This window comes from Sparus aurata, chromosome 23 (genome assembly GCF_900880675.1).
Source record: "Sparus aurata chromosome 23, fSpaAur1.1, whole genome shotgun sequence".
NCBI lineage: Eukaryota > Metazoa > Chordata > Actinopteri > Spariformes > Sparidae > Sparus > Sparus aurata.
In genome coordinates this window covers 30,250,553-30,275,750 of record NC_044209.1, presented here as the reverse complement: position 1 = coordinate 30,275,750, position 25,198 = coordinate 30,250,553, and the positions used below count along the sequence as shown (strand labels likewise).

Here is a 25,198-nt window from a genome sequence, read left to right as displayed (position 1 = left end):
TTCATTTTAACTGGCGAGGGTCCCAGATGTGCTGGTGGTGTGGTTTGAGAATCCTGTCTGGAGAGCCATGTCCGCTAACCAGGAAAAACATTCTGCTCATCGCTCCAAGTCATGTATACGTGTATTCGTTTTGACGTGGTTTGAACATTTCTATCCACACAGAGATTCCGGGAGTGCGACTTGCAAACCACTGCTAGACGAGCGCTACAGAGCACAAATCGTCCAAAAGTGCATGTTGTCGGTCTCGTATCTTTGTCGTGAATCTCTGTACTCTCAAACAACTCATGTGTGGAACAGTATTAAGCATTTGTTCACGCCGAGCGTGGACACCGCTGTTAGCAGTTAGCTGTTAGCTTTTAGCCGCTCGCTGTAGCGCTAAGAGTGTAGCGTCCAGGTTAACTGTTGACACATGTTACCATCGAGAGTGAGATACATGTCTGGGCTTTCTATGAACCATTGTCGCTACTGGTGTTTGTATCACAGGTTGATCTGGACGTCTCATGATTTGCCACAGCTGATTGACCTCACGCTGAGCTCGGCCTGGATGTCAACGTACTCTGCAGACTGTTTGACCAGCAGGCTGTATGACAGTGTACACTTTTCACACCGACTTAGCTTCAGCTTAATAACGATGTATGCGGCTCGGAACGATGGCTTTAAACGGATAGTTCGGGTTTTTTGAAGTGGGGTCATATAAAGTACATATCTATAGTCGATCTGTTTCCTACCGTAATCAGCGATCAGCGCAGCCTCAGTTTGGAGAAGTAGAGAGCTGCTCCAGCCCAGACACTCAGCTTTGTACTGCAGTGAACGGGTCCAGCAAAAAAGTGAAATTAACCACCTAAAACAAGGCTCACCTAAAAAATGTTACACCACTTCAAGTGTACGTTGTATAGGTAAAATTCACACCGCTTTATATCGCCGTCAGGCCGCGCTTTCTTTTGGCACTACATTTTCTCAACCGCAGAACTAACCCTAACCCTAACCCGAACCCCCGCTCGACGGATTGACTAGTTTGGTCTAGCTACCGGAGGGCACGGATGTCAACAAACAGGTAAGTAGCTGCTTGCACAAACACACTGTTTTAACTACTTTTTTATTCAGTTTGAGTCATACACGCTACAGTGCTGTGTGCTAAGGTGTCTGCTGATGTTGTATAACTTTTGGTGTGAGATGTGGAGCATGTTAAGATGCTTAAAACACAGTGTAAAGTTCTGACCCCATGCTGTTAGCGTTCAATGCTAAGTCTCCGTTCACGGAGCTCTGTAATGGCTGGACCAAATGTGTTCGCGTCTTCGGTACTGGCAAGTCAAGGGTAGCTTGAGCAATGAAGCTGCATGTTTAAATCGACCGAAGTTCTCCTTTAAGGTCTTAACATTTATAACTACTTACAAAATTACAGCATAAAAAACTATTTACACATTATGATGATTATGATTATTATTATTATTATTGTTGTTATTATTATTAACTATTAACAAAAACAGTTATTAAAAACAACATTAAAACAGTTAGAGATGATGTACAGTAACAGGCTGATGTGCTGCTGGGCTGGATGGTGTCAGTGGGACATCATCTGGGTCGGTACTCAGGGTGTTTGGGGGTCCAGTCTCCTCTGTCCACCACATCCTCCATCTACTGGGTCTGCAGTTCTGACTCCATCCATGGCTGCCATGTCACTAAGAATTGTTTAAGAAGAGGTAATTTCATAATACAATTATAGTATTGATAAATCATTACAACAAACAAAACTATCTACCAAACACTTTAAATAGGAATAATGCCTTTAAAATAAAAATAAAACCATATGTGGCAATCAGCAGTTTATATGTCAGCATTAACATAATGTATCTGTATGTTAATGAGCACAAACTGTTAGCTAGCTAATAATGATAATATTGATAACATTACTGTGGGATCAATAACAGGTTTACCTCTCCACGGTCCTCTCAGCCGGAGATAAACCAGAGCCGCTTCTCCTCTTCCTCCACAAGCACGAGGATTAAAAAGGAAATCAGGAATTCCTGAAGCTCAAACAGATCTGACAGTCAAAGAACAAACTTACCCCATGGATTGGAGATCCACTCTTTCTGGCTGACGGGAAACCCAGGATGCCCCTTGGTTGGGTGGAGATGGAACTGAGCCCACAGGATAAAACCTGGCTGCTAGCTGTGGTGGTGCTGGATTCCAAGACCCTTGCATTTCCTGCTCTGCTGGACCCGACCCGGCCCGGCCGGCAAGTTTTTAAGCCCGAACCCGACGCAGCCCGACAAACCACCATGAATTGTCTGCCCGAACCCGGCCCGAGCCCGACCCCCGCGCGCCTGCATTGTTTTCCTCATACACTTGTTATCGTAACTTTACGCAGCGGCGTCAGGTCTGTGTCTGCCCCTCCCCGTGAAGCAGCAGCCAGACTTACTCTTCACCACACACGTGTTTTATAAAAAAGGAAGCCTGAGGCCCGACCCGACCCGGCTCATTTGCGTATTTTTTCGGCCCGAACCGACCCGACCCTAAATGGCAAGGGCCATATCGGGTGCTGCAGCAAGTTGGGCCAGTCAACTATAAAGTGGTTTTGGAGGCTTCTGGCCAAGATTTAAAAGTTGTCCACATTTCTCACCTGAAACCCTGCTACCCTAACGCTCAAGACCTGCAGGAGCAGGAGCGAAAGCGTGTTCTGGAGATCTTGAATGAGGAGTCTGATGAAGAGGACTTCCTTGGCTTTTCAGACACTGCATGCTCTGCTCTCAGTGGGGGATGGGTGAAGGGATCTGCAGGTGGACCAGAGGATTACTCTGATGAGGGCCACGCTACTCTGCCCCCCTGAGGAAGACAAATCGCTACTCAAATTATTTTATCCCTTCAGTTATTAGGTTGATGAAAGCCAATTTTAATGAGTAGGGTTGTGCTTGTGATTATTTATTTACATATTTACTTGCATATTTGCACAGGTACATGACATCGCTGTTGGGAGCCATGAGTTGAACTGATATACTGAAAACTAAGAGTTGTGTGTCAGAGTTGTATGTCTAATGAATGATTTTTGTATGTTATGTGTTTTTTCTTTTCTAACTTAATTGAACTGGGAGCTGTAAACTGAATTGTCCGTATGGGATAAATAAAGTTTTCTGAACTGAACTGAACATGACAGCTCCTCTGACACAGACGTTTCCGGCACAACTACAACGCCTTACCTTTGGTCGGCTTCCACTAAGGGAGGAGGAGTGTAGCGACCGGCTGTTGTAATTGCATCACCGCCCACCTGTCCTAGAGTTCATTAACGTTTTCTCACTGTTAACACCCACAATCTTGGCTTCATCCAATCACAATTCCCCACACAAAGGACCCGTGCAGTGTGAAAGTAGCCTGTGAGAAGTCTATAGTGTATCTCAGAGCCGCCAGTACGGTGGTCAGTGGAGTGTTACCTCGGCATCTGATCGTGCTGAAAAATCCGCGTTGTGGTTGCCAAAGAGTCTTTGGATGCCGTGTCAGGAGGAGGAATTAACCAGTGGATATTTCCAGTCTGAGTTTTTCCTGGAGTTGCCAGTCCCGTTGGAGCTAAGGCCGACGCTGCAACCCCGACTGACCACTGACCACTGACTGACTGATCCACGGTACTGTGAGTACCCGGTGTATATATATTGTAAATAATATAATAAACTGTGAATACAGAATACAGACGCTGGTATTTTGGTTTTGATTTCCTGGTTTGATTTTTTTTTGGATTGTGAGAAAACCACATTCTGTCCAAAGTGGATTGAACTCTGAGACTGTGGGATAATTTTCACAGAAAATTGAATAATACAAATTGAAAACTGAATTGAATTGTAGTCTATTTGTTTTTTTTTCAGTGCTGGTTTTTGGTGACATTTCATTTGCTGCTACATACTATTTGCTCTATTGTTTTGTATGGTTTGACGGAACTCTTTTCTTTCTATGTTATAATTATTATTTGTCAGACATGACTCTGACTAGCACCCCACTTCCTTTAAACGTGTCAAACCAAACAAAACTCATGTTGACAATAATTTGTTGATACAAAAGAAAACTCTGTCAAGTTTAACTAGCTAGCTGCTAGCAACTTTTGATGCAAGCTAGCAACTGGGGTCTAATGAATGTAACGTTAATCCAACACGTTGAATAAAGATCTAAAGGACATTTATTTGGTACTTGTGTTTATTATAGCCTAAGTTAGGCTGCCTAACTATAATGTTGTTGTCTGCATCACGTCTGCCGTCGATGAGTCGCCTGTTGCAGCCTTTGAATAGGATGACGAGGATTTCATTCACTCAACTTAAAAGGGTGACTTGTAGAAATTATACAAATAGCAGTCACGACAATAATAATCGATCTCCAGATAACTTAGCATGTTGTGCAGAAAATCCCAAAAGCCTGTCACTGACCCAAGCAGACACGATGCCGTACTGACTGAAGGTTCTCATTTCTTCACTATCGTCGATGTGATATTTCAGTTTTTCTTTTCATTTGCAAATTTTTCTAAAATTCTTGTTCGTCTTTGTCATTACGGTGTATTAAGTCAACCTGATTACACAAAGAAGAAACATTTGCACAAGAACGTGAATGCAAACAGCACAGACTTTATTTCACAGTATGACATCACTTCCTGTTCAAAACTTTCATCATCATGACACCAGACCACCTTCAATTACATCCTCCACCACTGAACAGGAGCTAATGCTAATGCTAGTGCTAACACCACTTATCAGAGTCAGAGAGCGTGGAGGCGGAGCTACAGAACACACACGATTACATCATCAACGGGGGCAGTGGTTTCACAGAAGAGAGGCGGGGCTACAGGGTGCAGTTGGCCTCTGGAGAGAGTCTACATTTTGCCACCGTCAGGTAGGTCTCCACCTGTAAAACAAATATCATGACAACATCATGACATCATCACTTCATCATCATCATCATCATCACCCCTCTTCTTCCTCACCTTGTGCATGTCTTTTTTGAAACAGGCAAGTAGTTCGTAGGTTCGTCTCAGCGACTCGTCGGTGCCCAGACTTTGGTAGTAGTTTCCATAAGGAGCCAGCTGGAGGGCGGAGCTATCAGGGAAGATCTCTGCTCCGTCCTCATTGGCCTGCAGGACCAGGTGGTCACTCACATAGGTACTCAGATATACAGATCCATGTGTACCAGATGATTGGTGTGTATGTTCTCACCCTGATCAGGAGATGGATGCCCGTCTTCAGCTCAGACAGTTTGGGTGAAATCTGGTTCCTCGGAGCAGAACCGCCAGACAGAGAACGACTGGGGAACTCCCAAGACTCGACCAATCGATAAGAGATAGACAGCAGCTTCAACACCTAGAGCCAATCAATCAGTCAATCAAAAAGAGACAGAAGCAGAGACACCTCTTCGTTTATCATTTCTGTTAACGAGGTTCTGAGAAAACAATGAGAAAAGAAAGTAACAGAAGTTTGTCTAAAGTGAGCTGTGGGACACCGACCAATCAGCTGTCAGTGTTCATGGACAAGATGGAGGACAGGAAGTACAAATACTTGCTGATACTTTTTACTGCCTCCTGTTACTGTACTGTATGTAGTATTCTTTAGTACTGTGTGTAGCCTCATGTAGTACTGTATGTAGCCTCATGTAGTACTGTGTGTAGTACTGTGTGTAGTACTGTGTGTAGTGTAGTACTGTGTGTAGTGTAGTACTGTGTGTAGTACTGTGTGTAGTGTAGTACTGTGTGTAGTGTAGTACTGTGTGTAGTACTGTGTGTAGTGTAGTACTGTGTGTAGTACTGTGTGTAGTGTAGTACTGTGTGTAGTACTGTGTGTAGTGTAGTACTGTGTGTAGTGTAGTACTGTGTGTAGTACTGTGTGTAGTGTAGTACTGTGTGTAGTGTAGTACTGTGTGTAGTGCTGTGTGTAGTACTGTGTGTAGTGTAGTACTGTGTGTAGTGCTGTGTGTAGTACTGTGTGTAGTGTAGTACTGTGTGTAGTGTAGTACTGTGTGTAGTGCTGTGTGTAGTACTGTGTGTAGTGTAGTACTGTGTGTAGTCTCATGTAGTACTGTGTGTAGTCTCATGTAGTACTGTGTGTAGTCTCATGTAGTACTGTGTGTAGTACTGTGTGTAGCCTCATGTAGTACTGTGTGTAGTACTGTGTGTAGCCTCATGTAGTACTGTGTGTAGTACTGTGTGTAGTCTCATGTAGTACTGTGTGTAGTCTCATGTAGTACTGTATGTAGTCTCATGTAGTACTGTGTGTAGTCTCATGTAGTACTGTGTGTAGTCTCATGTAGTACTGTGTGTAGTCTCATGTAGTACTGTATGTAGTCTCGTGCAGTGTCACTGCACGAGACTACATACAGTACTACATGAGACTACACACAGTACTGTGTGTAGTACTGTGTGTAGTACTGTGTGTAGTACTGTGTGTAGTACTGTGTGTACTCACTGAGCTGCGCTGCGTCTCGTGCTTGTCGATGGGGCTGATGATGTAATCAGAGTTACAGAAATCCTGCAGGAAGATTTTGTTGAGCTGTCGCTGCTCCTCCGTCTGCAGAGAGCTCTCCTAACACACACACACACACACACATTCAAAGATGCTTTCACTTTGTTATAAACACACTCACTTCCTCATTCAATCTGTTAAAACTCAAGTTTTACATTGTTCAGAAAAACAATTGCTTGTTTTGTGTTCTCTCATGAAACCAGGCGGCTGCTGTTCTGCAGCATCTTCATTAGAAACACTAAGTTTGGTGTTCCTTTCCCACAAAAAGAAAATTGTCACAGTGAGTTACTAAATACTGTCTGCATTTTCATTTAAATTAAAAATTGTCAGTCTTTTGAAAGAATGAAACAAAGATAAGAAAACAGGCAGAGAGTTATGGTCTACTTTTGCTTTTGTTGCACATGTTTTTATTCTTTAATTATTTTTTGGGATAATAAATACCTGAAAATTAACTGCATAATTATTATTGTCCCTTTGTCATTCTTTTCATTCTTTATATTATTACCATCTATTATTATTATTATTATTATTATCATTACTATTGGGCTATAATTGTATCATTATTATTATTATTATTATTATTATTAATAATAATAATAATAATAATAATAATAATAATTGCGGACCGCTAGCTTATGTAGTTTTAGCAACCTCAGAAATGACCGTACGACAACAATACATTGCAGTAAATGGGTCCAAGTATAGTATAGTATATAAAGTATAAAGCCCTGTGAGTGGATTACCGAGTGCAGTAGAGTTCCGCAGCTCAATGATGATCATTACTGCGGGACTCTACTGCACTCGGTAATTGACTCACAGGGCTTCCCCACAACAAGGAAGGCTTCTCGGGTGGTGAGATTTGTTTATCTATTCCGACAAATTCGGAAATGATATCAAATGTTTGATGCCTCGAAATATGTGCTGGAACCCTGTTTCTAATGTTGCTGAAGTTTGGTGCTGTTCTGAGCATTATTTGTGGCTTTTTGATGGTGGTTTTATATTTGGACCTATTTAGTGCAGTGTATTGTTGTCGTGCAGTCGTTTCTGAGGGTGATAAAACTACGTTAGCTAGTGGTCTGCAAACTATCTCTCAAGAGGGAGTCCTACTCGATGTCACGGTGTGTTAGAACATGGATTAAACTTACACCGGAATATCCCTTTAAATACTCAAAATATACAGTAATACAGTAACGAACTGTAAATGTATTTACTGACAAAGCTTGAAACAATATTGGGCTGTTAATTTACAAGAATGCAGGAGTGAACTGTACATTTATTTCAGGTAATATACTGTACTTCTAAATTACAGTATATTACTGTAATACAGTACTTTGCTGGTGAAGCTGCTGCCAGAGAATTACTGTAAATTTTCAGTGAAAAGTTTTCCACACTACTGCAAACAGTGATGGTTAAAGCTGAGTTGGTCACACAGCCATTCAGCAGCTAACTCGGTTAGCACAAAGCTTACAGCAGATCCACAGCATCATCTTCAGCAGCCTCTGTTAGCAGCTAACGTTAGCACGGAGCAGTGACTGTTAACAGCCTCCACAGACTGACGGACCATAATGCCGTTCAGCTTGCTTTTATATGATCGTGGTGTTCAGATTTGTTTATTGCTGGAACTATTTGACTGTGAAGCATAACGAACTAGCTGCTAACACAGAGACGCTGTGAAGCTACGAGGCAGTCGCTGCAGTCGGACAGTGTTGAAGAGGTTCAGACAGACTGACCGGGTTTTTTCTGCTACTTCCTGACCAACCACAGCTTTAATGAAATCATATGTGTGTGAGTTTTGTTCCTTTGAGCTGCTGTACACTCACAAAGTCAGAGAAGAGTCTCTGAGCCAGCAGGTGGAGGTGTTGAACTCTGCTGACAGCGATGGAGAACAGACGCTGGCCGTCTGTGATCGGCTGAGAAGAGACGCCCAGAGACATCACCGACAGCATGAGCACCACTGAGAGATAGACAGGTCAGAGAGACAGGTCAGAGAGAGAGAGACAGGTCAGAGAGACAGGTCAGAGATAGACAGGTCAGAGAGAGACAGGTCAGAGAGACAGGTCAGAGAGAGAGACAGGTCAGAGAGACAGGTCAGAGAGAGAGACAGGTCAGAGAGACAGACAGGTCAGAGACAGACAGGTCAGAGAGAGACAGGTCAGAGAGACAGGTCAGAGATAGACAGGTCAGAGAGAGACAGGTCAGAGAGACAGGTCAGAGATAGACAGGTCAGAGAGAGACAGGTCAGAGAGACAGGTCAGAGAGAGAGACAGGTCAGAGAGACAGACAGGTCAGAGACAGACAGGTCAGAGAGACAGACAGGTCAGAGAGACAGGTCAGAGACAGACAGGTCAGAGAGAGACAGGTCAGAGAGACAGACAGGTCAGAGACAGACAGGTCAGAGACAGACAGGTCAGAGAGACAGGTCAGAGACAGACAGGTCAGAGAGAGACAGGTCAGAGAGACAGACAGGTCAGAGACAGACAGGTCAGAGACAGACAGGTCAGAGAGACAGGTCAGAGATAGAGACAGGTCAGAGAGACAGACAGGTCAGAGAGACAGGTCAGAGACAGACAGGTCAGAGAGACAGACAGGTCAGAGAGAGACAGGTCAGAGAGACAGGTCAGAGACAGACAGGTCAGAGACAGACAGGTCAGAGACAGACAGGTCAGGGAGAGAGAGAGAGAGAGAGAGAGACAGGTCAGAGAGACAGACAGGTCAGAGAGACAGGTCAGAGACAGACAGGTCAGAGAGACAGACAGGTCAGAGACAGACAGGTCAGAGAGACAGACAGGTCAGAGAGAGACAGGTCAGAGACAGACAGGTCAGAGAGACAGACAGGTCAGGGAGAGAGAGAGAGAGAGAGAGACAGATGTGAAGGAGTCTGAAATGCTGATCTTTATGTCTTACCTCTGTCCATGTCTGGTTCAGGTTCTGGTTTTGGTTCAAGTTCTGGTGACTAGATCTGATCTGAGTTCAGTCGTTCTGATGTTTTCAGCTCAGACTTTTGTGGTTTTATAGCAGAAAACTTGATGAATTAATTCATCAACAGAAACATGAAACCAACAAACAACTACCGAGTGTGTGTGTGTGTGTGTGTGTGTGTGTGTGTGTGTGTGTGTGTTTAACATGAATACCTCAATAATAATATTTATGGATCATAAAAACTCTGCATGTTGACGGCTGAACTGATTTAAGGTTAAGACTGAAAAATAAAAAACAGATTTTTGTGTTTTGATCAAAAACTTAAACCTTTGTTTTTATTAAGATTTAGATTTAGATAGTTGATAGTTTTTATTTACCCCACAACATGGAAACTGTCACTTCTAACTAAATAACTAAATAAATAACATGTTGGGATGAGGTCATTAATCTGTGGAACACAGTACAACAGGAAGAAAACACACTGAGTATCAAACAGTAAAGAACAATAAAGAACAGTAAAGAACAGTATAGAACAATAAAGAACAGTAGTGAACAGTAAAGAACAGTAGAGAACAGTAGAGAACAGTAAAGAACAGTAAAGAACAGTAGAGAACAGTAGAGAACAATATAGAACAGTAGAGAACAGTAGAGAACAGTAAAGAACAATAAAGAACAGTAGAGAACAGTATAGAACAATAAAGAACAGTAGAGAACAGTAGAGAACAGTAAAGAACAATAAAGAACAGTAGAGAACAGTAGTGAACAGTAGAGAACAGTAGTGAACAGTAGTGAACAGTAAAGAACAGTAGTGAACAGTAGAGAACAGTAAAGAACAATAAAGAACAGTAGAGAACAGTAGTGAACAGTAGTGAACAGTAAAGAACAGTAGAGAACAGTAAAGAACAGTAGAGAACAGTAGAGAACAGTAAAGAACAGTAGAGAACAGTAAAGAACAATAAAGAACAGTAGTGAACAGTAGAGAACAGTAAAGAACAGTAAAGAACAGTAGTGAACAGTAGTGAACAGTAAAGAACAGTAGAGAACAGTAAAGAACAGTAGAGAACAGTAGTGAACAGTAAAGAACAGTAGAGAACAGTAGTGAACAGTAGTGAACAGTAAAGAACAGTAGTGAACAGTAAAGAACAGTAGTGAACAGTAAAGAACAGTAGAGAACAGTAGTGAACAGTAAAGAACAGTAGAGAACAGTAAAGAACAATAAAGAACAGTAGTGAACAGTAAAGAACAGTAGAGAACAGTAAAGAACAATAAAGAACAGTAGAGAACAGTAGAGAACAGTAGTGAACAGTAAAGAACAGTAAAGAACAGTAAAGAACAATAAAGAACAGTAGAGAACAGTAGTGAACAGTAAAGAACAGTAGAGAACAGTAGTGAACAGTAGAGAACAGTAAAGAACAATAAAGAACAGTAGAGAACAGTAGAGAACAGTAAAGAACAGTAAAGAACAGTAAAGAACAATAAAGAACAGTAAAGAACAATAAAGAACAGTAGAGAACAGTAGTGAACAGTAAAGAACAGTAGAGAACAGTAGAGAACAGTAGTGAACAGTAGAGAACAGTAAAGAACAATAAAGAACAGTAGAGAACAGTAGTGAACAGTAAAGAACAGTAAAGAACAGTAAAGAACAATAAAGAACAGTAAAGAACAATAAAGAACAGTAGAGAACAGTAGAGAACAGTAGTGAACAGTAAAGAACAGTAGAGAACAGTAGAGAACAGTAAAGAACAGTAGAGAACAGTAGAGAACAGTAAAGAACAGTAGAGAACAGTAGAGAACAGTAGAGAACAGTAAAGAACAGTAGAGAACAGTAGAGAACAGTAGAGAACAGTAGAGAACAGTAGAGAACAGTAGAGAACAGTAGAGAACAGTAGAGAACAGTAGTGAACAGTAAAGAACAGTAGAGAAGAGAACAGTGGAGAACAGTAAAGAACAGTAGAGAACAGTAGTGAACAGTAAAGAACAGTAAAGAACAGTAGTGAACAGTAAAGAACAGTAGTGAACAGTAAAGAACAGTAGTGAACAGTAGTGAACAGTAAAGAACAGTAAAGAACAGTAGTGAACAGTAAAGAACAGTAGTGAACAGTAAAGAACAGTAGTGAACAGTAAAGAACAGTAGTGAACAGTAGTGAACAGTAAAGAACAGTAAAGAACAGTAGTGAACAGTAAAGAACAGTAGTGAACAGTAAAGAACAGTAAAGAACAGTAAAGAACAGTAGAGAACAGTAGAGAACAGTGAAGAGCAGTATAGAACAGTAAAGAACAGTAGAGAACAGTAGAGAACAGTAGTGAACAGTAGAGAACAGTAAAGAACAATAAAGAACAGTAGAGAACAGTAGAGAACAGTAGTGAACAGTAAAGAACAGTAAAGAACAGTAAAGAACAATAAAGAACAGTAAAGAACAATAAAGAAACAGTAGAGAACAGTAGTGAACAGTAAAGAACAGTAGAGAACAGTAGTGAACAGTAAAGAACAGTAGAGAACAGTAGAGAACAGTAGTGAACAGTAGAGAACAGTAAAGAACAATAAAGAACAGTAGAGAACAGTAGAGAACAGTAGTGAACAGTAAAGAACAGTAAAGAACAATAAAGAACAGTAAAGAACAATAAAGAACAGTAGAGAACAGTAGAGAACAGTAGTGAACAGTAAAGAACAGTAGAGAACAGTAGAGAACAGTAAAGAACAGTAGAGAACAGTAGAGAACAGTAAAGAACAATAAAGAACAGTAGAGAACAGTAGTGAACAGTAGAGAACAGTAGAGAACAGTAGTGAACAGTAAAGAACAGTAGAGAACAGTAGTGAACAGTAAAGAACAGTAAAGAACAGTAGTGAACAGTAGTGAACAGTAAAGAACAGTAGTGAACAGTAAAGAACAGTAGTGAACAGTAAAGAACAGTAGTGAACAGTAGTGAACAGTAAAGAACAGTAAAGAACAGTAGTGAACAGTAAAGAACAGTAGTGAACAGTAAAGAACAGTAAAGAACAGTAAAGAACAGTAGTGAACAGTGAAGAGCAGTATAGAACAGTAAAGAACAGTAGAGAACAGTGAAGAGCAGTATAGAACAGTAAAGAACAGTAAAGAACAGTAGAGAACAGTGAAGAGCAGTATAGAACGGTAAAGAACAGTAGTGAACAGTAGTGAACAGTAAAGAACGGTAAAGAACAGTAGAGAACAGTAGAGAACAGTAGAGAACAGTAAAGAGCAGTATAGAACAGTAAAGAAGAGTATAGAATGGTAAAGAACAGTAGAGAACAGTGAAGAGCATAAGAGAAAAGTAAGGAACAGTAGATAACAATAAAGAACAGTAGATAACAGTGAAGAGCATAAGAGAACAGTAAGGAACAGTAGAGAACAGTAAAGAACAGTAGATAACAGTAAAGAACAGTAGAGAACAATAGAGAACAGTAAAGAATGGTGAACGTGTTGTTCTAATTTCTGACTGATCGATAAAACATTTTCAATACTCAAACATGAACGTTTGTGACATCATCACTGACCAGTTTAGTTATGATCAATATTGAAGGCTGATGGATGCAGATTTGAATACAGGCTGAAGTGAACGGAAACAGAGAGCTGAGCTGATCAAACAGATTGATTACAAATATGATTGAAGTTTAATGGAACAGAATCCATCAGATGAAACGATGTGACGCGTGTGACTCTGAATATTTACAGGTGATTCACGGGAAAGCTGCTGCTGCTGCTGCTGTGAAAACAGATGTTTGATGAATTTATTCACAGATGTCACTGATCTCAGGTCAGACTGCAGCGGTGACATCACAGGAAACTGACTTTATTCAACGCTGCGGGACAGAGAGACGAGCACAGAGACACCAGATACATGACGAAGACAACAACAGGTTCATCTCATTACCATCGGTAACACAAACCACTGGTTAACAGCGTGATTTGTTGTTAGTTTGTTGTTATGATGGTTTGTTGTTTGTTATGGTTTGTTTGTTGTTTTGATTGTTTGTTGTTTGTTTTGATGGTTTGTTTGTTACGGAGCCCCAGACATTACATGGTCAAAAAAAATATTAAATTGTGGACACGAAATAAGTATAACATGCGCACAAAATACAAATTAATAACATTAATATCATTCCTAGACAGCTGGGTAAGCAAATCGAGTGCACCTTCTCTACAAACTGCAATAGCCTCCGTGATGTCATTAAGCTGAGTGTCTTATCTTATTCTGTTCTAGTCAATATCTTTTTATCCAGCATTTAGGCAGTGCCTTTCACTGATCCTCTCCTTTGAAAGTAGCATCATGTGTGTCAGACTCTCAGCTGAGGGAATACAGAGGCTATATGAGCCGCAGCGTTTAATGATGCCACTGAACGCAGCTGTGCAGTTACAGTAGCGCTCACTGTATGTATCGCGTTGCCAAGGGAACCTCAGTGATCAGAATCTAGTTTGTATTGATTTACAGGTTGTTGTTGCTCTGACTGAACTACTGAAGGTGTCTGTAGTGTTCTCTGGACATTTGTCCTTCAATAAAATCACAGACGATTAAAAGTTCACTATATTATAGGCCTAGTTAAATAACTGCCTAAATGCGGGATAGCAAGATATTGACTAGAACAGAATAAGAAAAGACACTCACCTTAAGGACCAAAGAGTTTTTGAGTCAGTCCAGCTCCACCAACAGACTCAAAAGCTCTTTCGTCCCACATCAGACTGTATAACAGCTCTCAGTAAAGGCAGGGGAACAATAGATAATAGACAATTTCTACCTCTATTTGCACTCTTTCACTTTCATTTTGCACTGTCAACCATTTTGCACTGTTTACTGCAGCTACTGTTCATTATATATATATACATATATATATATATATATATACATATATATATACACTTTATTTTATCTTTTATTCTATTTTAAATTCTGTTCTTAAGGTTAGGTTTTTTATTTTAGTTTAATGTATGTTTTGTATTTTGTATGCTACTGGACACTTGAATTTCCCTCGGGATAAATAAAGTATCTCTCTCTCTCTATCTCTCTATCTATCTATCACGTAGGCTATTGTGGTTTCTAGAGAAGGTGTGCTTGATTTACTTACCCTGTTGTCCAGGAATAATATTAATATCATTAATTAGTATTTCGTGCGCACATTAAACCTACTTTGTGGCCACGAATTAGTATTTCGTGCGCACATTATCCTTATTTCGTGGCCACGAAATATCAAATTGTGCCCACAATTTAGTATTTCGTGGCCATAGCGCACGCTATAGCTATATTGTGGCCACAATTTAAATTTTTTTTGAACATGTCTGTCTGGGGCTCCGTAGTTTGTTGTTGTGATGGTTTGTTGTTTGTTATGTTTTGATTGTTATTTGTTGTTTTGATGGTTTTTTGTTGTTATGATGGTTTGTTTGTTGTTTTGATTGTTTGTTGTTTTGGTTGTTTGTTGTTTTGATTGTTTGTTGTTTTCTTTGTTTGTTGTTTTGATGGTTTGTTGTTTTGATGGTTTGTTTGTTGTTTTGATTGTTTGTTGTTTTGGTTGTTTGTTGTTTTGATTGTTTGTTGTTTTCATTGTTTGTTGTTTTGATGGTTTGTTGTTTTGATGGTTTGTTTGTTGTTATGATGGTTTGTTTGTTGTTTTCATTGTTTGTTGTTTTGATGGTTTGTTGTTTTCATTGTTTGTTGTTTAGATGGTTTGTTTGGAGAGTGAGCTAGATTGTGAATGAGATCTGCTTGAGTTATGATTAAAAAAGCAGTTATTGGGGGTTTTAAATTTGAGGTTTTAAATTTGATTCAGGACTTCAAAGTTTAATATTGGAGCAGAGTTGAGGGCCTGAGCGGAGGTATGCACTCCACTGAGTCCCATTCCAGTTTATTAATGAGATACACTGTCAGTGCTGCATATGAGCAGGATTATATGCCCTGTATAAGATGACTGTGTGTGTGTGTGCGTGTTCAAAGCAGAACAAACTTGTTAATTTGAACAAACCTCCATCATCTGGTTGCCATGGTGATGACCATTCACTGTGAAGGTGAAGCTGCCAGCGGCAGTAAGAACCAATCAATCACGTGTTTAAGATAATCTCAAACAATGTTTACACGTCTTTTTTTCGTGTCTTGGACAAACTGATGACTTCTGATTTCTGCTGTTTTCTGGGGATTTCTGACATTGTTGTGATGATTTCTGTATGATGCTGAATTTCTTCTTATTGCTGTTTGATGACACATCAGTGGATGAAACGTGTCCACTTCTACTTCCTGTGTCTTTGTTGATCTTCCGCAGATTTCTTTCTTTTGTTGATATGTTTTTAATTTGAAAACAGATTTTAGACTGTATGAATACAAATTTACTTCACCTGACCTAACAAAAAAATGATTTTTCACTGAAAATATAATTCCTTGGTACGGTTAATGTGTTTCATGTGACATGTTGTGTCATTGATGTGTTTGAAGCTGAAGGCTCATGTGAATGTAATGTCAGCAGATGTCCAGCAGGGGGCGACGGCTGCACATCAGTTTGTATTTCACAAGTTTCTCTGCTGATGAAGAAACAACAGAATAAAACTACTGGTATAAACTACAAGCAGCTGAAGAATCCGTATGAATCAATAATTGTTGTCATTGATTACTGGTTCTGATCACCATCCAAATTCTCCTGAGACATTTCAGATCATCAGCACCTGATGTTAAATGTAGAGAATAGAATCAAAGGAAGCTGCTGGTTATCAGCTGTTTCCACCTCGTTCTGCTGTAGATGGTTCAGAAACTCACAGAAGGTTTCAGTGGAGTTTGTTCTGATGATCCGTAGAACCTCAGAATGAGCCCGGACAGAAACAAGACGTCTGCAGCTGAAAACTGATTCACAGTTGAGCTGATTCTCCTCACGACTGAAACAAGAAACTCACTCTGTGTGTGTGTGTGAGTGTGTGAGTGTGTGTGTGTGTGTGCGCGCGCTGTAATCCTCAGTAATGTCAGCTGTTGCTCTTCTTGTCTTTCTCTTTGAACTTTGGCCGTTATGATATGACAACAGCTGCTGCTGCGTTGCCTCGGAGCCAGGCAGGAAGTGGAACTAAAGGTGACCAGGTGTACAGGTGTGCTGGTGTACTGGTGTACAGGTCTACAGGTCTACAGGTCTGTAGGTGAGCCGAAAGAACGACAGCAGAAACATTTACAGGAGAGTTTGACACTTTAATCAGTTTGTGTTCACTGCAGGTAACATCTGCAAATCATCATCCTCCAACACTTTAAACTGACCAATAAGCAGACTGCTGACTCTGACAACCATCCTTCCTCCAATCACATGAAGCGCCTCAGTTTGAAAAGTTTCATCCCTCCGAGTGAAAAAACAACAGCAACAAGATGAAAGCACAAATAAATAAAATCATCAATAGCGCTGATATACCAAAATAACATGATCAATACTTCATGACAGAATGACAGGAAAGAAAGAAAGAAAGAAAGAAAGAAAGAGGGCGATCAGAAGAGCTGCTTATCAATTCAATCAATAATGATTAGTTTTACTAAATAAGCACTTCTTCTTTCATCTGTTTACAATGAGAAACATTGATTGTTTTTCAGACACGAGCACCATCGCGGCGTCCTGTGTTTAGCCCCGCCTCAGAGGACTGTGATGAGGGATGATGATGACAGAAAGCATCAAACACACATTATAGATGACGGACGTGTGATCTGGGTGAATACTTGATTCTGATTGGCTGCAAGGTGTCAATTAGCTGCTGAAACACAGACACCTGAGAGGCTGGACCTGTGTGATGACTCTCCTCCATCAGCTGCTCTGACAGCTGCAGGAAGTAGCACAACCAGTCATCTCACCTCTGATTGGCTGAACGTTTCCATTACATAAGAACCTGATCGTTATGACTGTTCCAGCTGTAAGTCAGACTCTCAGGTGTTGCCAGGGAAACAGAGTTAATGCTTGTTAACACTAATAGATGAGCGTCTTACTGGCCTCCAATAATTAATTGGCTCTGAAGAGAACCAGAAGATGATAGAACAGACTGACAGGTGACCTCACCTCCGCTCTGCTAACGGCTCATTCTTGGTTGGCTGTTGAAGCTTCGACGAGACGGTTCAGGACCTGAAAACTCAGTCAGTCTGATGGGTTTCAGCCTCAGTTCTGATTGGCCGCTCCATTCTAAGCTGCTATTGGTTGGTTCACCTCAGCAGCTGACTGAGTGACATCATATCTGATCATAAACACAGGACATGTTTCATTTAGTCTCAACATCAGATCTTTAAATCACGTTTGATCTGTTCAACTGCTGCTCTGTCATTGGCTGTCTGCTTGTTCCATCTGTGCCAACAGGTTTAACAGATCGACGTCTCAGAGACGAGAGTTAAAAATCAAGTTTGTTTGTTTGTTTGTTTGTTTGTGGTCCAAGAAGCCAGACGCAGGCGAAAGAAGGAAACAGGCAGGAGGAAAGTTTAGACACAGAGTGAGGGGGAATGAGACGGTACGCTGCAGGTGGAGGTGATGGAGGAGAGGGAACAGGTGTGCAGGCAGGTGAGGGAGATCAGCTGATGGGAATGATGGGAGTTTACTGCAGGACAGGATCTGAAACGACATGAGAGTTATTACAGAGCAGACGAGACAGTTCATTAAACATCCATTAACATGCTCCACCTCCACCTCCACCCTCCGTTTGTTGGGTTCAGGGGCTGCGTGCTAACTGATTTAACTGCCTAATGACAGGCTCAGAGGCTGTTTATGTGAGCGCAGCACATTGTTAGCATCATCGCTAACTGTATGACTTGTGTAAAACTGTGCAAGCAGGCAGACAGGTTTGGAGGTAGCAGATAGGTACACAGGTAGACAGACAGGTACGCAGGTAGACAGAAAGTTAGCCGGTCTAATGGTTTCATTTTGGCTGGATAAGATGATTGGACGGCTCGTCAGATTCCTGCAGCAGCCACAGTTACTGGATTTATTTTATTCTTTTTGTCAGATAATTTGATTTATTGACTTCTGTCACAATGTTCTGAGATTTTCTACACATTTAACAGAAAATGCTTCTAGAACAAGTCAATAACAAACCCGAGCTTTAATGACAGAGTTTATTGATGGTTTGCGCAGGTGAATAATGCCACGTGATTGGTCATCTTGGAGCATGTGACTCCTGAACATGTTGACAAACACAGTCAGTGTGACTTATACACGCCTGTGGACAGGTAGGAATCACCTGGATGATGAGTGAGTACCTGTATAATTAAATACTTCTATTCTATGTTTTTTTATTTCTTTCAATAATAGCTGGAGTGTTGGATTTACAGTGTGAGTATTTAAATCACCTGGTTCACCTGCAAACACTGAGTTCTGTTCCAAGATTAAAACTCCCAGAAGAAACACGCAGTAATAAAAAGCCAGAAGAAGAAGAAGAAGAGCAGTTCAAGAGTTTCTGCAGCACTCAGGTCATCAGTCTGACGAACTGGAAGTTGTCTCTGCTGCGATCTGTCGCTCTGTTGAGTCTTTTCAGAAGTCTCTGATCCTCGGACAGGTAACGCCACAGGTGAGTTTATAATCAGCTGTCATCACACGATAGACTCCCTCAGGTTCTCATCTCGCAGGAAGTCGCAGGCGTTGAAAGGTGGAGCAGCGTGCAGGAGAAATTCCGTCTGCAGCTCCACCCGGGCAGGGCCATCCTCACCTGAGACACCTGAGACAGGTTGGTCTGTGTCTCCGTCGTGTCCGTACAGCTGACTAATCCGTTCACAGAGCAGTCCTTCTGTCTCTGGCGGCGGTTCCTTGTCTCGACGCCCGTCCATCTTCTCCCGATATTTGTAAGACGCCAGTTTGACCGTCCGCTGCAGGAGGTGCTTCCTGTATGCTCTCTGGATCACTGTCGCAGCCACCTCTTCCTGTTTCCTCCGCAGGGTGCTGCTGATTGGTTCATACGACACCTGCAGGGAACAATCAATCAATCAGCCAATCAGAATACTTTATTAATCCCCGGGGGGAAATTGTTTTTGTTCCAGATGCTCCGTGCAAAGTAGAAATACACTATAGCATGATGGCCAGTTGGATGGATGAACATCAGGAATGACCTCCACCTGACAGGTCGATGTCATGCTCTGATGTGGGACAGCTGAAGGTTAAACAAGGTCAGACTCATGTTCCTTTATATGACTTCCTGTCTGAAGGTTTCTGTGTCTCCTGAGCATAAAGTCATCAGGACATTTAATTAAACTGTTTCACTGATAAAGACTGATAAACAACAAACGCTATGGACGAAGATACGCTCAGTGTGTAGTTAACAATAACACACAGAAAAGAAGAGAATGGAGAAAAACCTTTGATGGGTTGTTGGCCATGAACTTCTCCTCCATGCTGGCTTTGAGAGCGTCCATCTCTCCTGAATCACCCAACACCTGCACACATATGATGGATCGTGTAAATCAAATAATGATTTTCAGACAAGCCTTACATCCAGTTTTCAGTAGGTGGCACTGTTATTAGCCTGTAGTCATCTTCAGGCAGAATATCCGATTGGATGATGTATGTTAGAGTTAGAAACCACCTCGTGTTTTCTGGCCCAACATTTCAGTTAACCTCCTCACGACGGCCACACTGTTTGTTATTCAGATCTTTTACCAAGTCCGCACGGATCAGATGAACCTTTGTGGAGGGTTTTTGTGAAGCATGACCTGTGAAAGGCTCGACTAAGTCTGGACACCGATATGTGAGCTGACAGCAGGTGGTGTTACCTGTGCAGTGAGGGCCAGCAGAATGTCCAGACAGTGGATCTTGTCTCCAGGGACCAGAGGCAGATCCATTTGGATCAGTTTGATGGTGTTTGGTTTGGAGATCCTCAGAGGATCCTTCAGAGTGTCGCAGAAATCTGACAGTTTACTGTGAAACACATCAGAGTCAGGTTAGGGTCAATACCACAGTGAAATGTGATCATGCTCTTCAGGTCAGACTCACCTGTACTGTATAAACTGTGATGCGTCGGGGTCGAACTTCTCCCAGGTTTCATAAAACATCTCGAAGTCGTCCTCACACAGCGGGTCGGCACTCTCCTCCGTGGCCACGTTGAAGTTCTCCAGGATGATGGCGATGTACATGTTGACCACTACCAGGAAGGACATGATGATGTAGGTGGTGAAGAAGACGATGCCGATCCCCGGGCTGCCGCAGTTCCCTCTGACCATCGTCCCTGGGTTCTCCACGTTGGGTTCGCAGTCTGGCGGCGTGTTCATGATGGGATTCAGCAGCCCATCCCAGCCAGCCGACGTAGTGATCATGAACAGACAGATCATGCTGTTCCCGAACGTCTCGAAGTTAAACATGTCATCAATCATGGCCTCCTTCTTCACATAGGCAAAATTGGACATGCCGAAGATGGAGAAGATGAACATGATGAGGAAGAGGAGCAGGCCGATGTTGAAGAGGGCAGGGAGTGACATCATCAGGGCAAAAAGTAGCGTCCGGATCCCTTTGGCTCCACGAATGAGGCGGAGTACTCGGCCAATACGAGCCAATCGGATCACACGGAAGAGCGTGGGTGAGACAAAATACTTCTCTATGATGTCAGCAAGGAGGAGGCCTGCAGGGACGACACACAGAACACGTTTCCTCTCCTGCGATAAGCAAAGTTATTGTTGTTGTTCTAGAAACTACCTGAAAAATCCCTCCTGTGCCGATCAAATATATCTCCTCAAGTTCAAGGCATCAGAGAAAGACTGACGAGACGATGACATCACCAGACACTCACCTACGATGGACAGAATGACGACCACGAAGTCGAAGATGTTCCAGCCCACAGCGAAATAATGCTGCCGCAGTGCGATGACCTTCAGAGAGCACTCTGTGGTGAAGATGACGATGAAGCAGAGGTTGACCCAGTACAGGATCATTTCTTTCTCTGCGCTCTGCTCGTCTGTCTCCACCATCATGGTCACCATGTTGAGGCAAATCAGCACCATGATAAAGATATCGAAGAACTGCGTGGTGACCAGGTCAAAGACCAGACCCTGGAACTTGTTCTGGTCAGACAGAGAGAAGAAACTGTTTAAACTCTACTCACCTGTACCTCCTGTCACCTGGTTCACAGGTTTTAATAACAGCAGACAGAAAGTGAGCTGACCTCAGGTCGTGGAACAGGTTTCTGAGGTTTCTTGGAGCCCAGTTTCTTCATGGCATTATAATATTTCTTCTGCTCCTCCGTCATGAAAATGTCTGTTCCTCCCATGTAAAGACAAAACACCATTAACTCACTGATAGACACACACAGAATCATTCTCATTATCTCAGTTTCATCTGATAGAATCTGGACAGAGGCGTCCTCCTGTCTGTCGCTGAGAAGAAACATATCTTTGATTTCTGCTGGTTGAAGTTGTCTATGATGACTCCGATGAAGAGGTTTAGAGTGAAGAAGGAGCCGAAGATGATGAAGATGACAAAGTAAAGGTACATGTACAGATTGGCTTCATACATCGGCTGGGACTCCACCTACACACACACACACACACACACACACACACACACACAGTAACCATGGTAACTAGAGTCAAGTCCATTTTATTTGGGACCAAAATTACAAACATGCCCCTCTTCAGTTTCGTTGCGTGTATTTTTGCAATAAAACGTCTTTGACTTGTTGGCTTTGTGTCAGCATCAATACTTTGACAGCATGTCTCAACTTTTGGTATGATTGTACCACTACAGTTGTTCTAGCATCTAGTTAGCACCACTATCAGTACCAGTACAAGAATTATAACCAGTGTCAGTTTTAGTACCAGTCATGATATAAATATTGATGACAGTACTGACATCTCTGGAGTCCACTGCTGCATACATGATGTCCATCCAGCCTTTAAATGTGGCCTGAAAGAGACAAAACTCATTAACACCAGAATTCTGAATAAACAGTTGAGTCGTCTGCATACATTGAGAGTGAACATGACAGGAACCAGGAAACAGAGGACACAAACACAATCTGACGTCAGAATTAAATTCTCACCCACTGCGCACTTTTAGTGTTCAACTATTGATATCCAAGTGACGTCCTTACAGGGTTCAACATTAGTTTTTACATTGTAATGTCAGACAATTTTTGAACTTCAGTCACGAACGCCCAAAAGTTTTCGTCACTGACAAACTTTACACTATGCAGCAAAAGGGAGGATTCAAACCCTAAACTTTGACCTTGAGCTGCATGATGTTGCACTCTACCAGGAGAGCTACTCTTCAGATTTATTACACTTATTATTACACTGTTGAGTGTTGAGACTGACCACTTGCAGCAGTGACAGGTAGCCCATCCCGACGTTGTCATAGTTGACTTTAATGTTCTTCCAGCGGACCTCGGTGAAGTCTGACTCGATCAGAGCCAAACATTCAGTCTTGTTGTTGACGTCTGCAGCATCAAACATCTCCTCAGACGTCTCATTGAAACAGTGATAAAACTTTCCTGCGAACAGATTCACCCCCATGATGCTGAAGATCAGCCAGAAGATCAGACACACGAGCAGCACATTAAAGATGGAGGGGATCGCTCCGACCAGGGCATTTACCACCACCTGCAGGCAGACAGGCAGGTTTAGAGAGGGAGACAGGTAGACACGTGAATACACTAACACTTTTTTAAATTACAAATACCAGAAGAAAAAAAAATGGAATGAATTAATATTAAAATGAGATTAAAAAAAATACAAAAAAAATTCTAATTGCTGTGTCATATCCAACTAGGGGCAGAGCTATGGGTGGGCCTGGATGTGCACACCCAGTGAGATTCATGAAAAAAAACAAAAAACTTTGTCTTTAAAGTGATCAGTGTCAATCAATCACAGTTCTGATTATGATGACATAATCAATGTGTTTAACTCAAAGCCCAGAAGACTCCGCCTTGTGTAAAAACAGCCGGTAAGACAGTGTTATTTATATATATATATATATATATATATATATATATATATATATATATATATATGTATATGTATATATACAATATATATATATACATATATACATATATATATATAAAAATATATATATATATAAATGTATTCTGGCCCGCTGGGGCATGTTGTGATTGTGGTTGTGTACATACCGTAAATACCAAATAATAGCCGAGGCGTTTATAAGTCACTTAACAGACCAGGTTTTTATTTGGAACAGGTGTTTAATTCCTTCCTCTCAAAAATCCGGGATGAAAATGTCACAAACTTCGCCAGCTTCCCTGTGAATTCTCTGGCATCCTTCTGGGCAATAGTTGTCCTTCTTCTACAAGTGAAGCAAATGACTCATCTCTGCTGTCACTCATGGTGGCGTACATTTGTTTCTCCATCGTCCTGATCATTTTGCGGGACACTCTCTCGTGTCGTGCCCGTTTGCTGATAACTCATCCCCGCATGTTTATCTCAGGCTCCTCGCTAGCCTTCTTCCTCCCTCCAGCAGGCAGCCTGGCCCTGTTGCTGTCCTCCTCGGACAGACGCTCAAGCTCAGTTTGTTCTCTTTTTTTTGCCAGTCTGGGGTCAACAGAGAAACATCTAGCGGCTGCTTCTCCCAAGTTTTCCTCTGCATATTTTACAGCAGAAAGTTTAAATTTCAAGTTTTACTTTTTATTTTGTTGCTGCACCGGAGCCATGGCGATCATCAATGTGATACTGACTGACAGAAAGCAGCACAATACGTGAAAAAGGCGAAGAAGAAAAACGTGCAGTGTCAGTGGACACGTCTTCTTCCTTGATTTAAGAAAACAATTTACATTAGCCCCAGCATTTATTTGGAACCGGCGGTTATTTACCAAAATAAACACCTGCACCCGGCGTTTAAAGGGATCCTGCGGTTAATTGAAACCCGCCTATTATTTGGTAATTTACGGTATTCAATGTGTCAGACATTTAAATACTTGTGCGCTGATTGTACGCACTGAACTGTCCAAGGTGCTTAACCCGGAGCAGCGCATTCTCTCTGTCTCCCATGTACAGTGGTATGAATTTTTCTGCAATTAACCTCAGTAAACAGAGAAAAACATGTTTCTCCTCTCGTTGAATAGCAGCAAAACAATAAAGCTTCATCAAATACCCTGCATAAACTGGATCTCTCTCGTTCTCTCCCTCTTTTTCCCCTTTGGGTCTTAACAGTGAAATTTAACAGAACTTTCGAGAGTTACATGTGAATTTTATCTGGTTCTGTCTATACCAGGCAAAATGTTAATATTGTTTCTAAGACAATGTAGTTCCACTGATGTTATTTTGTCATAAAGGCTGTGAAATTTAAGCTTCTAGAGGTGAGGAAGCTTTACCAAGGACGAGTACAATTTGATTCACGTCCCATGAATATACTTCCTTGGGACTCGTGCGTCTGGATGACTGGACTTGTGCCTTTTTTGGACTCAGAACAACAAAACCGGAAGGTCATCTGTTTATATTTTCACCACAGTGGTATGCTGATGTTTTACATGTCCTTCCCAAATAAAGATTTAATTAAAAAATAAAAAAAAATGTAATAAAAAAAAAATAAAAAAGAAATTTAACAGAACAGAGGTCCAGTTGTGGAGTAGCGGTCTCTGTGTATCGACTCATAGGTATATTATTCATAGCATACGCTAATTTACAGTGGCCGGGCAGATTTTAATATAGCCTATCATAAATCGTTTACATACATCTCATATCAGCTTTAAAAATAATCAGGCCCATCCAGATTTTTCCAGGCCCACCCATTAGCTACGTTCTGGCTCCGCCACTGTAGTCAATTGGATTTGTTTCAGTTTCTTGAAGATGATTCACATCTCATCCAAGATGCTTCTTAAGTTCAAATTAACTGGAGGAGCGGCAGGCTTTTAAACTATGTG

General features: G+C 41.6%; 2 protein-coding genes across 2 annotated transcripts in view; both read right to left on the bottom strand.

The window, feature by feature from the left end:
- Positions 1-4,578: 4,578 nt before the first annotated feature.
- gh1 (growth hormone 1) lies at positions 4,579-9,466 on the bottom strand. Its single transcript, XM_030406481.1, has 6 exons — positions 9,387-9,466; positions 8,303-8,436; positions 6,426-6,542; positions 5,184-5,327; positions 4,955-5,101; positions 4,579-4,875 (listed from the first exon to the last, which is right to left on the bottom strand). The coding sequence occupies exons 1-6, from the start codon at positions 9,394-9,396 to the stop codon at positions 4,813-4,815; spliced, it is 615 nt and encodes a 204-aa protein (XP_030262341.1). The 5' UTR covers positions 9,397-9,466; the 3' UTR covers positions 4,579-4,812.
- An 8,978-nt stretch (positions 9,467-18,444) lies between these two features.
- The window catches only part of scn4ab (sodium channel, voltage-gated, type IV, alpha, b), a 30,908-nt gene continuing 24,154 nt past the window's right edge, over positions 18,445-25,198 (bottom strand). Inside the window, exons 22-30 of the mRNA XM_030408790.1 lie at positions 22,638-22,922; positions 22,174-22,227; positions 21,715-21,852; positions 21,488-21,592; positions 21,116-21,386; positions 20,326-20,947; positions 20,106-20,250; positions 19,692-19,769; positions 18,445-19,301 (exon numbers count right to left, since the gene is read on the bottom strand). Coding sequence (XP_030264650.1) covers positions 18,933-19,301; positions 19,692-19,769; positions 20,106-20,250; positions 20,326-20,947; positions 21,116-21,386; positions 21,488-21,592; positions 21,715-21,852; positions 22,174-22,227; positions 22,638-22,922 — 2,067 coding nt within the window. The 3' untranslated portion in view covers positions 18,445-18,932. The remainder of the gene's footprint in view (positions 19,302-19,691; positions 19,770-20,105; positions 20,251-20,325; positions 20,948-21,115; positions 21,387-21,487; positions 21,593-21,714; positions 21,853-22,173; positions 22,228-22,637; positions 22,923-25,198) is intronic.

Coding starts and splice junctions, on each gene's coding strand:
- gh1 (XM_030406481.1), bottom strand. Junction 6,543..8,302: donor AGAGACTCTTCTCTGACTTT/GTGAGTGTACAG, acceptor TGTGTGTGTTAG/GAGAGCTCTCTGCAGACGGA. Junction 4,876..4,954: donor TCAAAAAAGACATGCACAAG/GTGAGGAAGAAG, acceptor TTTGTTTTACAG/GTGGAGACCTACCTGACGGT.